This window comes from Rana temporaria, chromosome 3 (genome assembly GCF_905171775.1).
Source record: "Rana temporaria chromosome 3, aRanTem1.1, whole genome shotgun sequence".
Lineage (NCBI taxonomy): Eukaryota > Metazoa > Chordata > Amphibia > Anura > Ranidae > Rana > Rana temporaria.
Genome location: NC_053491.1, coordinates 193,185,155 through 193,198,448, shown reverse-complemented (window position 1 = coordinate 193,198,448; position 13,294 = coordinate 193,185,155). Strand labels below are relative to the sequence as shown.

General features: G+C 43.9%; 1 protein-coding gene across 3 annotated transcripts in view; it reads left to right on the top strand.

The window, feature by feature from the left end:
• Positions 1-13,294, top strand: part of CPM (carboxypeptidase M) — a 110,762-nt gene that overhangs the window by 67,590 nt on the left and 29,878 nt on the right. For all 3 annotated transcript variants that reach the window (XM_040344027.1, XM_040344025.1, XM_040344028.1), the window contains 2 exons: positions 4,404-4,501; positions 7,769-7,941. In XM_040344027.1, coding sequence (XP_040199961.1) covers positions 4,404-4,501; positions 7,769-7,941 — 271 coding nt within the window. The remainder of the gene's footprint in view (positions 1-4,403; positions 4,502-7,768; positions 7,942-13,294) is intronic.

Genomic DNA, 13,294 nt, shown 5'->3' with positions numbered 1-13,294 from the left:
ACGCCACCCTTTGGGCTGCTTTAGCTGATTTTGTGTTAGTAAAAGACGATTTGCGCTTTTCTGTCTGTTATAGCGTGATGAATGTGCTTACTCCATTACGAACGCTAGTTTTACCAGATCGATCGCTCCCGTCTCATAACTTGCTTCTGAGCATGCGCGGGTTTTTCACATCGTTAAAGCCCACACATGACCATTTTTTACAACCCGAAAAAACGACAACGTTTAAAACGTCGTGAAAAAATAGAGCATGTTTGAAAAAAAAATTGGCAGTTTTTTAGAACCCGAAAAATGCCCCAGAGCGTTTTTCATGACGTGAAAAAAGGCCATTAAAAATTTAGAATAAGCTCTAATTTTTTGCGTAGTTTTTCACGTCCTGAAAAACGGTTGTGTGTGGGCTTTAACGACGTGAAAAAAACGTGCATTCTCAGAAGCAAGTTATGAGACGGGATCGCTCGTTCTGGTAAAACTAGCGTTCGTAATGGAGTAAGCACATTCATCACGGTGTAACAGACAGAAAAGCACGAATCGTCTTTTACTAACACAAAATCAGCTAAAGCAGCCCAAAGGGTAGCGTCATCCGCATGGAACTTCCCCTTTATAGTGCCGTCGTACGTGTTGTACGTCACCGCGCTTTGCTAGAGCATTTTTTAAAAACGATCGTGTGTGCGCAATGTCGTTTTAATGATGAAGTTGGAAAAAACGACGTTTTTTCTACATGCCGAAAAACGTTGTTTTTTTCATGCCGAAAATCGATCGTGTGTACGTGGCATAAGTGTGTGTGTTATTGCTCAAGAATTTTTCACACATTCGGGATCTGCACTATAAGTTCTTTTGCACTGATTTGTAATTATCATTTACTACATATTGTTCTGCATTTGTTTGATATTCCATTCCTCTGGATTTGTAACACTGTTTTCACTGTTTATACTGTTTCTTATGAGTTTTTTTATTTATTTTTAATTTAAAGGAATAGTGCACCTATTTTAATTAATATATTTTGACAGCTGACCTCGGCTGTTTAGCCAAAAATTATTCAACGGGCTTCTTCGACAAAGGTTAATCAAAAGACTGACTTCTGTTAAATGGAGCAGGGCCAACCACTGACTACGGTCAAAGTGTGTTTTTGAACTTTCATGATAATAATAATAATAATAATAATAAAACCAAAACTAAAAAATATTATATATTGCAGCTTACTAATCATTAGATGTGGTGGCTGCATTTGTTTTCTTTCTTTTTTCCCCTCTGTTTTCACCTTGTGTTCTGACCAGTTACACATCTCCCGTATAAGAGAGGAATTCCGTTGGAGTTTAGATAGAGAACATGTTCTCTTTTACTACAATGGAATTCCGTCGGAGTTCCGATGTGATTTTGGTCGGACAAAGGTCCGATCGTGTGTACGGGGCATTAGTTCTGCACTCCTGTAAACCAGGTTCAGCCGACAGAGGGATAAAGTCCACTGTTGGCTGACGTCACTCAGCCGGCCCAGACTTTGTAGGGATCCCGACTTTAATGTCAGGATTGGCCCAAATGCCTCACCGGTAGCTGGCTCAGTCTCTCAGTGTCCTGCTGAATCCTTGGGCCAGCCGCTCCTGCCCCCTGCACAGTCCCGCACTTCAGTGAGTACTGGAGAGGTAGAGCAGAAAGCTGACAATCACCATCCTTCTGCTCACTGAAGACCAAGATCTAAGCGATCATTGGTCTTTGATCACTCAGTTCTCTGTCTTAGAGGCAGCGGGGGACAGATGCAGCATTAGACCGATGCTTCATCCACCTATTTTGAAATTCCATACTTCTCTTTCAAATAGGGGGGACCACATTGCCTGAAGTGCAAGGTTCATCCGAATTTACAATGTGCCAGTAGGATTTCTGCATAGATTCCTTCTCTTGTATTTTTTTCCCTTCTGCCAGTTACTTTTGGACTGTCTGTCACACATCAGTCCCGGCTACAATATTTGGCAACCTAACGATGTGATTTGTATAATTAGGTATAATTACTTTACTCCCCAAATACATTATTGTATAATAATTGAGTAACCTAATTTCTATACTTTACTCTCTAACATTTTTTTCCAAACCGGTGTTAATCCTCTCAAGGAATATAAGCCATGAGCGCCACCTTCTGGAGATATCTGAATAATAATAAAAAAAAAAATCTCATCGCTAATCAGTATTGGGTTACATACGAACAGAGCATGATCCTCTCCCTTTGGAGACTGGGCCACAGGGCAGTATTCCAACATAACGACCCCAAACACACCTCCAGGATGACCACTGCCTTGCTAAAGAAGCTGAGGGTAAAGGTGATGGACTAGCCAAGCATGTCTCCAGACCTAAACCCTATTGAGCATCTGTGGGGGAGCGCAAGGTCTCCAACATCCACCAGCTCTGTGATGTCATCATGAAGGAGTAGAAGAAGACTCCAGTGGCAACCTGTGAAGCTCTGGTGAACTCCATGCCCAAGAGGGTTAAGGCAGTGCTGGAAAATAATGGTGACCACACAAAGTATTGACACATTTGGACATTTTCACTTAAGGGTGTACTCACTTTTGTTACCAGCGGTTTAGACATTAATGGCTGTGTGTTGAGTTATTTTGAGGGGATAGTAAATTTACACTGTTATACAAGCTGTACACTCACTACTTTACATTGTAGCAAAGTGTAATTTCTTCAGTGTTGTCCCATGAAAAGATATAATAAAATATTTACAAAAATGTGAGGGGTGTACTCACTTTTATGAGATACTGTATTTCTTTGAGTGTAGGATGACGCACATACAAGTGACTGACCATTGAAATTGGAAGAGGTACAATTACAAACAATGAGATTCAGATGTGAATGGGGGCTTAATGCACTTAACTCCTTCCCACGCACCTCAGCAGTTTAAACGCCCATGGGCGGAAGGGAGCGACGATCGTGTGATTCACTGTCACAGTGGTCACATTGTAGGTGGGGTGCAGAGTGGTGTGTCTGCAATAATTCACACAGACAAGTGCAATGGAAAACTTGTTTTGAAATAATGCAGCCACCGTTTGACAGTGTCTGTAAAGGGAACAGAATGCAGCTTGGCTATATCGTGTTCAAGCCGGATGAAGCCCAGAGTAGTTGTGACCCTACACTTTCCCTCCTTTTCAGGAGCCTTTCCCTACTGCTATTACTGTCCCTAACAGATGGGGTACCTTTTCCTACACTACCACTACCCACTTGCATAAAGCGCACCAAACCCGGGAGCCAGGACCTTAAATATGCTCTGCCTGACCCAAGATGGCTTCCAGAGTCAAATGGGGTGGCTGCCTTCAACCAGATAGCTTCCCTAGTGACCCAGGGAACTGTAAAGGAACCATGTTCTTCTTGACTTTGTCTCCAGCTGCAAAGTCGCTGCGGGTGAGCGCCACCTGCAGTGGAGAAAGTAGACTGCACCTACCTACAATATGATCAGAAGCTGGTTGCACCGGCTACCGATTAGTAGTGGGGGACAAAGAGCTGTCAGTTTGACAGTTCGGTCTCTGAGCTGGAAGTACATACCGTATTTATTGGGGTATAGCGCGCTCCCGCGTATAGCGTGCACCCCTAAATTTGGCCAGAAATTCCTGTGAAAAAAAGATTTTTGTACTTACAGTTTGGTGTCTTGCACGGTGTCCATCGGCGGCCTCGTCGGGTCCGGCGTCCGTCTGCGGCTTCGGGTGTCCTCTTCGTCGGGTCTGGCGTCCTTCTGCGGCGTCCTCCCCGCTCGTTTCCCGCTTTCCCGCACCGAGTTTGAATACTGTGCCGGCATATACCGAGCGCAGTACACTCGCGTATAGTCGGCAATGCTCGGCTACTCTCGTGCTGACGTCCTGGATGTACAGGACGTGAGCGCGAGTGTAGCCGAGACTGTCCGACTATACACGAGTGTACTGCGCTCGGTATATGCCGGCGCAGTATTCAAACTCGGCGCGGGAAAGCGGGTATCGGCGTATATCGCGCACCCACGATTTTGCCCTGATTTTCGGGGCAAAATAGTGCGCGGTATACGCCGATAAATACGGTACTTAAAGCCCATCCTTTTGATGCCACACATATTCGTCATGCGGGCAGCAACAGGTAACAGCGCTGTGTAGCTCTGCTCCAGGTGATCAGAGTACCAATTTTATTAACCGTGCTAACTGCAGCTTCACACAGGTTTTGGGGAGGCTTTAGGATGTTTCAAGTAACTTCAGCTAAAGTGCCAAGATTAGACAAAGTTAAAGGGCCAAAATAAATGTTGGTTATTTGAATTTTTCATTGAAGAATGACCATGAAATCTATCCTTTCTATACATCTTTGGATAGATGAATTAAGTGCATTAGAAACATTAAAATGGATTTCTTTCCAGTAACTGTACTTCATGAATTTTAATATGGTATGTTTCTGTTTTCTTTAAGGCAGAGACTTGTGGGTTTTGGTTGTGGGATTACATCCAACCGAACACACAGTTGGAATTCCTGAGTTCAAGTACGTTGCAAACATGCATGGCAATGAGGTATGCGTCTGTTCTTCTGTCCGTTGTTTTTACACGGATCCAATGAAATGATTTTCTTAGAAATGCCTTTTCTGGTTATCAGCTATATGGTCACTGGTACAGCTAATGTGCAGGTATTGGAAGTGCCATTGGAGAGAGGGAGGTAGTTCCACCTATTTTGAGAAAAAAAATCACTCTAAAGCTAGCCATACATGGCTCTGTTTATTTTATTTTTTTCATTCAGTCAGCAGGCTGAACACATGGGCAAAAAGACCGAAGTCCAAGGCCGGAAACGGGGGGGGGGGGGGAATGGTGTATGTGACGCAGGCTTTTTTTTTTGGCTGGCCCATGACCTACCTGACCTACATACACTGACGGTAGTGACCTACATACACTGACGGTAGTGACCTACATACACTGACGGTAGTGACCTACATACACTGACGGTAGTGACCTACATACACTGACGGTAGTGTCCTACATACACTGACGGTAGTGACCTACATACACTGACGGTAGTGACCTACATACACTGACGGTAGTGACCTACATACACTGACGGTAGTGACCTACATACACTGACGGTAGTGACCTACATACACTGACGGTAGTGGCCTACATACACTGACGGTAGTGACCTACATACACTGACGGTAGTGACCTACATACACTGACGGTAGTGACCTACATACATTGACGGTAGTGGCCTACATACACTGACGGTAGTGGCCTACATACACTGACGGTAGTGACCTACATACACTGACGGTAGTGACCTACATACACTGACGGTAGTGACCTACATACACTGACGGTAGTGGCCTACATACACTGACGGTAGTGACCTACATACACTGACGGTAGTGGCCTACATACACTGACGGTAGTGACCTACATACACTGACGGTAGTGGCCTACATACACTGACGGTAGTGACCTACATACACTGACGGTAGTGACCCACATACACTGACGGTAGTGACCTACATACACTGACGGTAGTGACTAGGGCTGAAACAACTAATCGATTAATCGACAACTTATGGATTATGAAATTAATCAATTACAATTTTCAGAATCGGGTAATCAGCCATTAACATAACGGGGTTAAAACGACTAAAATTGTCCCTTTATAGTACAAAAAACTAGTACATATTACTTTCACTGTCCCACGGTAACTCCTTATGCCGCGTACACACGATCAGTCCATCCGATGAGAACGGACCGATGGACCGTTTTCATCGGTTAACCGATGAAGCTGACTGATGGTCAGTCGTGCCTACACACCATCGGTTAAAAAAACGATCGTGCCAGAACGCGGTGATGTAAAACACGACGTGTTGAAAAAAACGAAGTTCAATGCTTTCAAGCATGCGTCGACTTGATTCTGAGCATGCGTGGATTTTTAACCGATGATTGTGCCTACTAACGATCGTCTTTTTCCCCATCGGTTAGGAATCCATCGGTTAAATTTAAAGTTGGCTTCTTTTTAACCGATGGTTAAATAACCTATGGGGCCCACACACGATCGGTTTTGACCGTTGAAAACGGTCAATCAGACCGGTGTCCTCTGTTTAACCTATTGTGTGTACGAGGCCTTACAGTAGCGATTATTTGCTCTGTTTGTACTTATTTTTATTTTTTTAACCCCATTATGTTACTAAACATCTCAGGCCTGGGTTCACACCTCTGTTTTTTGGTGCTTTTTGAAGAAACACACTACAGTTCATTTACATGTTTTCCTATGGGACACGTTAACATCCATGATTTTTTTTTTCAGCTGCTGCGTATTTGGAAATGGGCGGGGACTTTTTAACGCAAAACTGTGCTATTTTGTTTTTTTTTTGGATCAATATGCTTCAATGGAGAAGCTGCAGAAAAGCATGTAATGTGTTTTTGCGGCAATTTGTGTTTTGTAATCTGCCCAACAACAAATTGCAATTTTTTTTTTAAAGGCTATTATCCGATTAATCGAAACAACAATCGGCCAACTAATCGATTATGAAAATAATCGTTAGTTGCAGCCCTAGTAGTGACCTACATACACTGACCTACCTGACTTACATACATTGATGGTAGTGATCTACATACACTGACCTACATACACTGACCTACTTGACCTACATACACTGACCTACATACATTGACAGTAGTGACCTACATACACTGACCTACCTGACCTACATACACTGACCTACCTGACATACACTGACCTACCTACACTGATGGTAGTGACCTATATACACGGACTTATCTACACTGATCTACCTACACTGATGGTAGTGACCTATATACACTGACCTACCTACACTGACCTACCTACACTGACGGTAGTGACCTATATACACTGACCTACCTACACTGACGGTAGTGACCTATATACACTAACCTACCTTTTACATACACATTACACTGTCTGACCTACCTCAGCTCAGCAGTGTCACAACAGGCACAGGCAGGCCAGGCAGTCAGTCATTCCGTCAGAGGAGGAGAGGAGCCTGGAGGGTAGGAGAGCCGAGGAGCCTGGAGGAGAGCCGCCCGAGCGCCGTGCGGGGATGTAGCGCTGCGGTTGCATTGTAATTCCCGCCTTCTGAACCCTGCAGTGCCTATGATGGACGTCACAAGTCCCGCGGTCGCGGCAGTGGACCGGTGGGACGTCCATCATAGGCATTGCACAGGCTCCAGAAGGCACAATCTGCTTTGGCACTTGGCAAATCGGCAGGACTCGGCCACATTTGGCGGCGCTCGGAATCAGAACGGTCCCGGCGCTCGCCGCTCGCTTGGGGCTAACAATGAAGCTCTGCCATTATGAAACTCGGGGGTTTTCGGGGTCACATTGGGGGCTTCAGCCCCCCCTAGCCACCCCCTCCCGACGCCCCTGAGCCTGAATGAAAAAAATTTAACCAATTTCCCCATGCAGAAATTTTAGGTAAATTGGGGAATCCTCCCCACTGTGCTTTTGTATTCTGAGAGCGGGGATTCTGAGAGTCAGAATACACTGATCAGCAGAAAATCAGTGGGCCAATTACACATGCAAAAAATGACATTTCCAGGGGCATTCTACATACCAATGATATACAGAACACCTCCAGGTTGCCTTATCGCATTGAACTTTACAAAAAATGACAGCAGAAAGGTCATTTTAATAACTTTCAATTACAGCACTGTTTGTTTAGCAATTGTACATGCTTTATATTTTTTATTTGCTATCTTTTTTTCCCCGTCAAATTGGAGTCACCCTTTAAAAACTTTGATCAATTTTTCTGCAATTGTTTTCATTTCATCTAGGCAGTTGGTAGAGAACTGATGCTACACCTAATAGAATACCTCCTAACAAATTACCAGTCCGATCCAGTTATTAAGCAAATGATAACTAAAACCCGCATACATATTATGCCTTCTATGAATCCAGATGGCTTTGAAAATTCTAATATTTTGGATTGTAGCTCCGTAAATGGAAGGTACGTCAGAGCTCCTGTTCTTCTGTGCGGTTTGGTTTTAGACACTTGTGATTTTTTTTTATAATATAAGGGTGCTTGCAAAGATATTGAATTTAATAATTAATTTAAATTAAGTGAATTCTCTGTGTCAAAAGCAACCTACAAGGTGCATAACAAAAAGAAGTAAAAACTGTAAAAAAATAACTAAATTAAATCTAATCAATATTTAGTGTGTCTGCCCTTTGCCTTTAAAACCGCGACAATTCTCCTAGGTACATTGGCACACAGCAAGAAGACGCAGGGTGGTCGCATTGCATCAGGTTCTCCAACAGGCAGAAATTTCAAGGAAAAAGGCCCTGCTCTACACTTTTGGGGGCAGATCCACAAAAAAATTACGCCGGCGTATCTACTGATACGCCGGCGTAATTTCAAAATTCCCGCGTCGTATCTTTGTTTTGAATCCTCAAAACAAGATACGACGGCATCTGGGTTAGATCCGACAGGCGTACGTCTTCGTACGCTGTCGGATCTAAGATGCAATTTTTCAGCGGCTGCTAGGTGGTGTTCCCGTCGTAATCCGCGTCGAGTATGCAAATGAGCTATTTCCGTCGACCCACGAACGTACGCGCGGCCGTCGCATTTTTTTACGTTGTTTCCGTTCGGCTTTTTCCGGCGTATAGTTAAAGCTGCTATCTAGTGGCGTACTCAATGTTAAGTATGGCCGTCGTTCCCGCGTCTAATTTTGAAAATTTTACGTCATTTGCGTAAGTCGTCCGTGAATGGGGCTGGACGCCATTTACGTTCACGTCAAAACCAATGACGTCCTTGCGACGTCATTTAGCGCAATGCATGGCGGGAAATTTTAGGGACGGCGCATGCGTTGAGGATTCAAACCAAAGCCAAGTAAGTTACGGCGGCGTAGCATATCTTAGATACGCTGCGCCGGTGCGGATCTTTGTGGATCTGCCCCTTGGTCTCAGTTTGCTAGACCAGTCTTTTTCAACCAGGGTGCCTGCTAGGTTCTTCAGGGGTGCCTGCACTTTTTTCTACACAAATTTCAGGTTTTTTTTGTGCACCATTACAGTTTTTATTTTATTTGTAAGAATAAAAAAACTCAAATGTTGGATACCCTACATATGTGGATATTGCTACATTATGTAAAATTATTAGTTTAGTTCTTTACATTAGAGCAGTGGTCTCCAAACTGTGGCCCAGGGGATAGATTCGGCTCTTTGCTTGACTTTTTCTGGCCCTTGGGGCACTTCTCCTCCCACTGATACACTATTTTGCCAACTGATATCAACAATGGGGCACCATTTTTCCATATGACACCAACAATAGGGGACTATTCCTCTAATTAATACCAATGATGGGGCACTCTTCCCCCCATTGATACCGATGATAGTGTTATTTCTCCCAATGATACCAACGATAAGGCGCTCTTCCTCCAATGCTACTAATGATGGGGCATGTTTCCTCCAAATTATAACAACGATGGGGCACTATTCCTCCTAATGATGCCAAATGTGGTGATGTTTACTCCCACTGATGCCAGGGGAATTTTCACTCCCGCTGGCCATAGTTCGGCCCTCCCAAAGCCGGAAGGACAATAAACTGGCCCTTTGTTTAGAAAGTTTGGAGACCCCTGCATTTGAGAATGGGGTGCCTCGAGATTGTGCGTAATTGAAAAGGGTGCATTGACTGGAAAAAAAGGTGGAAAAACACTGAGCTAGACAATTTTTGCAAATGTTAACTTTTTTTTTTTGTTTTTTTCATTTTTCACTTACATATTTCATGGTTTGTAAAAGATTCCCTAGTTGCGCACTGTTTATCAAAACAATATTTTCAATTAAAAAACATTTAAAGGAATTAAAAGCGTACACACAATCACGATGTAACGCACCCAGTTTCTCCTAAATATAAAGAATTAAACTGTGTTGAGTTATTAAATACTTGTAAATGTAAAACTGTGCATTTTTCAAAACGGTTAAAATAGAAGGTACACAAAACTGTAAATAAAGCATCTTACGCTAAAAATCTAGTGGGTGGCCTCACATCAATGCATTGTAATAATGCCCAATCTGAAGTGCCATGTGTGCACGGTCTTGGTTTGCTTTGCGACCAAATGACCAGACAAAATTTGGTTTACAATGCGTGGCAATGTTTCACAATGAACTGCCAAGCATACAGTTTGATGAATGTTATTTAAAAAAAAAAAAGGAAAACAAAGCACTGCATTACATTGTAGCACTGTAATGTGTTTGCACAATTCACACCAGCGCACAAGTATAAATCACACTAGTGCAAGTGTATATTATGTAGTAATTAAATAGTTTTAAAAAAATATTATTTTATTGATTTTTACAGTACATCATTTTCTTTAGTGAAATATTAGCGTCTAAAATGACCCCTGAAATTACACTTATGGGATGGAGAAAGATTGAGGACACAGAGTTTGTTCGCCAACAGCCTTAGGAACGGTACACAGATAAGTGTCAGTAGGCAACAGTGACGCCGGGTTCACACCTATGCAAATTGGTTGCGGTTTAAACCGCATCCAATTCGCATAACATTATAAAATACATTGATTTCAATGAGGCTGGTTCACATATGTGCAATGAATTCTAGGCATTGCGGTGCGGCTCAGGTGCGAATTCAGGCCCATTATCTTCTATGGGCACGCATCTGATTCGCACATGTGTTTTATTTCTCTTCAGGATTTCTCTTATTCAGCTTAAAGCGGTTCTCCACCCTAAAGTGAAGTCCCGCTGATCGGAACCCTCCCCCCTCCGGTGTCACATTTGACACCTTTCAGGGGGGAGGGGGGTGCAGATACCTGTCTAAAGACAGGTATTTGCACCCACTTCCGGCCCGGCATTCACGGGCAAAAGACGGGCATTCCGTCACATCCCGTCGCCCCCCCCCCCGTTGTGTGCTGGGAACACTCGGCTCCCAGCACACAGCGGGAGCCAATCGGCGGGCGCGGCGCGACTCGCGCATGCGCCGTAGGGAACCGGGCAGTAAAGCCGCAGCGCTTCACTTCCTGGTTCCCTCAGCGTGGATGGCGGGGGGAGCAGCAGGGTGACGAGCGATCGCTCGTGCTCTGCTGCGGACGGCGCTGGACTCCAGGACAGGTAAGTGTCCTTATATTAAAAGTCAGCAGCTGCAGTATTTGTAGCTGCTGGCTTTTAATATTTTTTTGGGGTGGAACATCCGCTTTAATACACTTCCCCCCTCCCCTCTCCCAGGTCTCCAAATTCGCATCTAAAACGGAGCTGATCTGCTGAACAGTTGTCTTATATCTCTGCAGAGATAAGAGAGCTGAAATTCGCACCGCACAAGTGTGAATCCGGCCTAAAGCATAGTATAAGCTTCTTTCCTTCTACCATGCTTTGTAAACTCTTTTTAGCAAAAAAGAATCTCAACATCAATGTGCCTTAAATGAAGAGACAGCCAAAGTCGCTAGAGGAACCCTGGTTAGTTCTGTGATGTATGGAACATCCTACCTGCTGAGTTCCCTAAAACATTATTAGCCGGATTCTGGTAGATTTGGGCGGGCGTAGCATATCTCAGATACACTACGCCACCGTAAGTCAGAGCAGCAGGTCCTGTATTCACAAAGAAGTTGTGCTCTAACTTACGGCGGCGTAGTGTAACTGGGCCGGCGTAAGCCCGCCTAATTCAAATGTGTAAGATGTGGGGGCGTGTTGTATGTAAATTCATTGTGACCCCACGTAAATTACGTTTTTTTACTAACGGCGCATTCGCCGTCCATGGACGTATCCCAGTGCGCATGCTCCAAATTACGCCGCAAAGACTCATTGGTTTCGACGTGAACGTAACTTACGTCCAGCCCCATTCACGGACGACTTACGCAAACGACGTAAAATGTGAAAAATTCGTTGCGGTCCCGACGTCAATACTTAACATTGGCTGCGCCATCTTTTTGGTGGTTTATCTTTACGCATGAAAAACGCCTTACGTAAACGGCGTATCTTTACTGCGACGGCCAGGCGTACGTTCGTGAATAGGCGTATCTCGCTGATTTACATATTCTAGGCGTAAATCAGCGTACACGCCCCTAGCGGCCAGCGTAAATAGGCAGCTAAGATACGACGGCGTAGGAGGTTGTATCTTAGCAACATTTAAGCGTATCTCAGTTTGAGCATACGCTTTATGTAACGACGGAGCGGATTCGGAGTTACGACGGTGTATCTACTGATACGCCATCGTAACTGTACCTGAATCCGGCTATATGTGTAAGTGTAGTTAGGAGTGCAGATACTGTTTAAAAGGGTTGACACACCAAATATTAATTTGATTTAGGTTTCTTCTGTTCATGCTGTTTGTAGGTTGTTAATCAATAAATAAATATTCATTGCATTATTTTTTTAATGACTGTGCTTTTTATTGTCCCTCATCATCCCTACTACGTCAACAGTGCTGTGCATCATTTTAGGACAGCAGTTGTCACAATTTTTTTTCCCATAAAATCATTGTCCAATTAACTGGTAAAACTGGTGATCGGTCAGTTATTCCAGCTATCACTTCTTTTGGTAAACAGTTGGGTAGATATTTGGGTATAGCTGTCCAGTTTTAAGCCGGGTTCACACATGCTGTGGCCGCGGCTCACAGCAGGGGGTCCGATGCATCCCTGTTCACCGATCCAGGTGCGAATCAGTTTCGAATGTCGCTCCTGAATCTGAACCAAAGACGCACAGGACCCTTGAGATCCATTGAGAGCCGAGCACACTCTTCTGTCATGTGAATTGGATGCAGAGAAATTCCAATTTGCATATATGTGAACCGAGTCTTAATCTATTTATTGTGCCAAATTAAGGTAGAATAATGATTGTCTTCTGTGGCAGATAACTTTTGGTATCAGTAGTGCAGAAGAAATTACTGATTTGATTTAGCAGACCTCAGCCAATTTTATTTATAGGTTTTAAAAATAAAACAAAATCCTCAAAAGTAGGCCTACGACCCAAAACCTCTAAGGCCGCGTACACACGACCGGTACAAACCGATGAAAAAAAAAACTGAAGTTCAGTTTCATCGGTCCAAACCGACCGTGTGTACGGCCTATCGGTCTGTTGTCCTTCGGACAAAAATTAGAGAACTTGCTTTAAAATCGAATCTGGCAGCAGCATTCATGATGGATTGAAGGGGAATTAGCCTATGTAGAGATGACCAGGGAGTGAATTAAGAGCTTTGTTGTGTGATTGGTTAGAAAGGGGTGTATTTTGGAGCTGTTGTGGAGGTTGAGGCGGCAAGATTTGGACGTGGGGCTTAAAGGAGAGTTCAGAGTGCAGGACTACACCTAGGACCTAGGCAGGTGGGGATGGGCTGATAGTTGTGCCATCGATTTTGACAG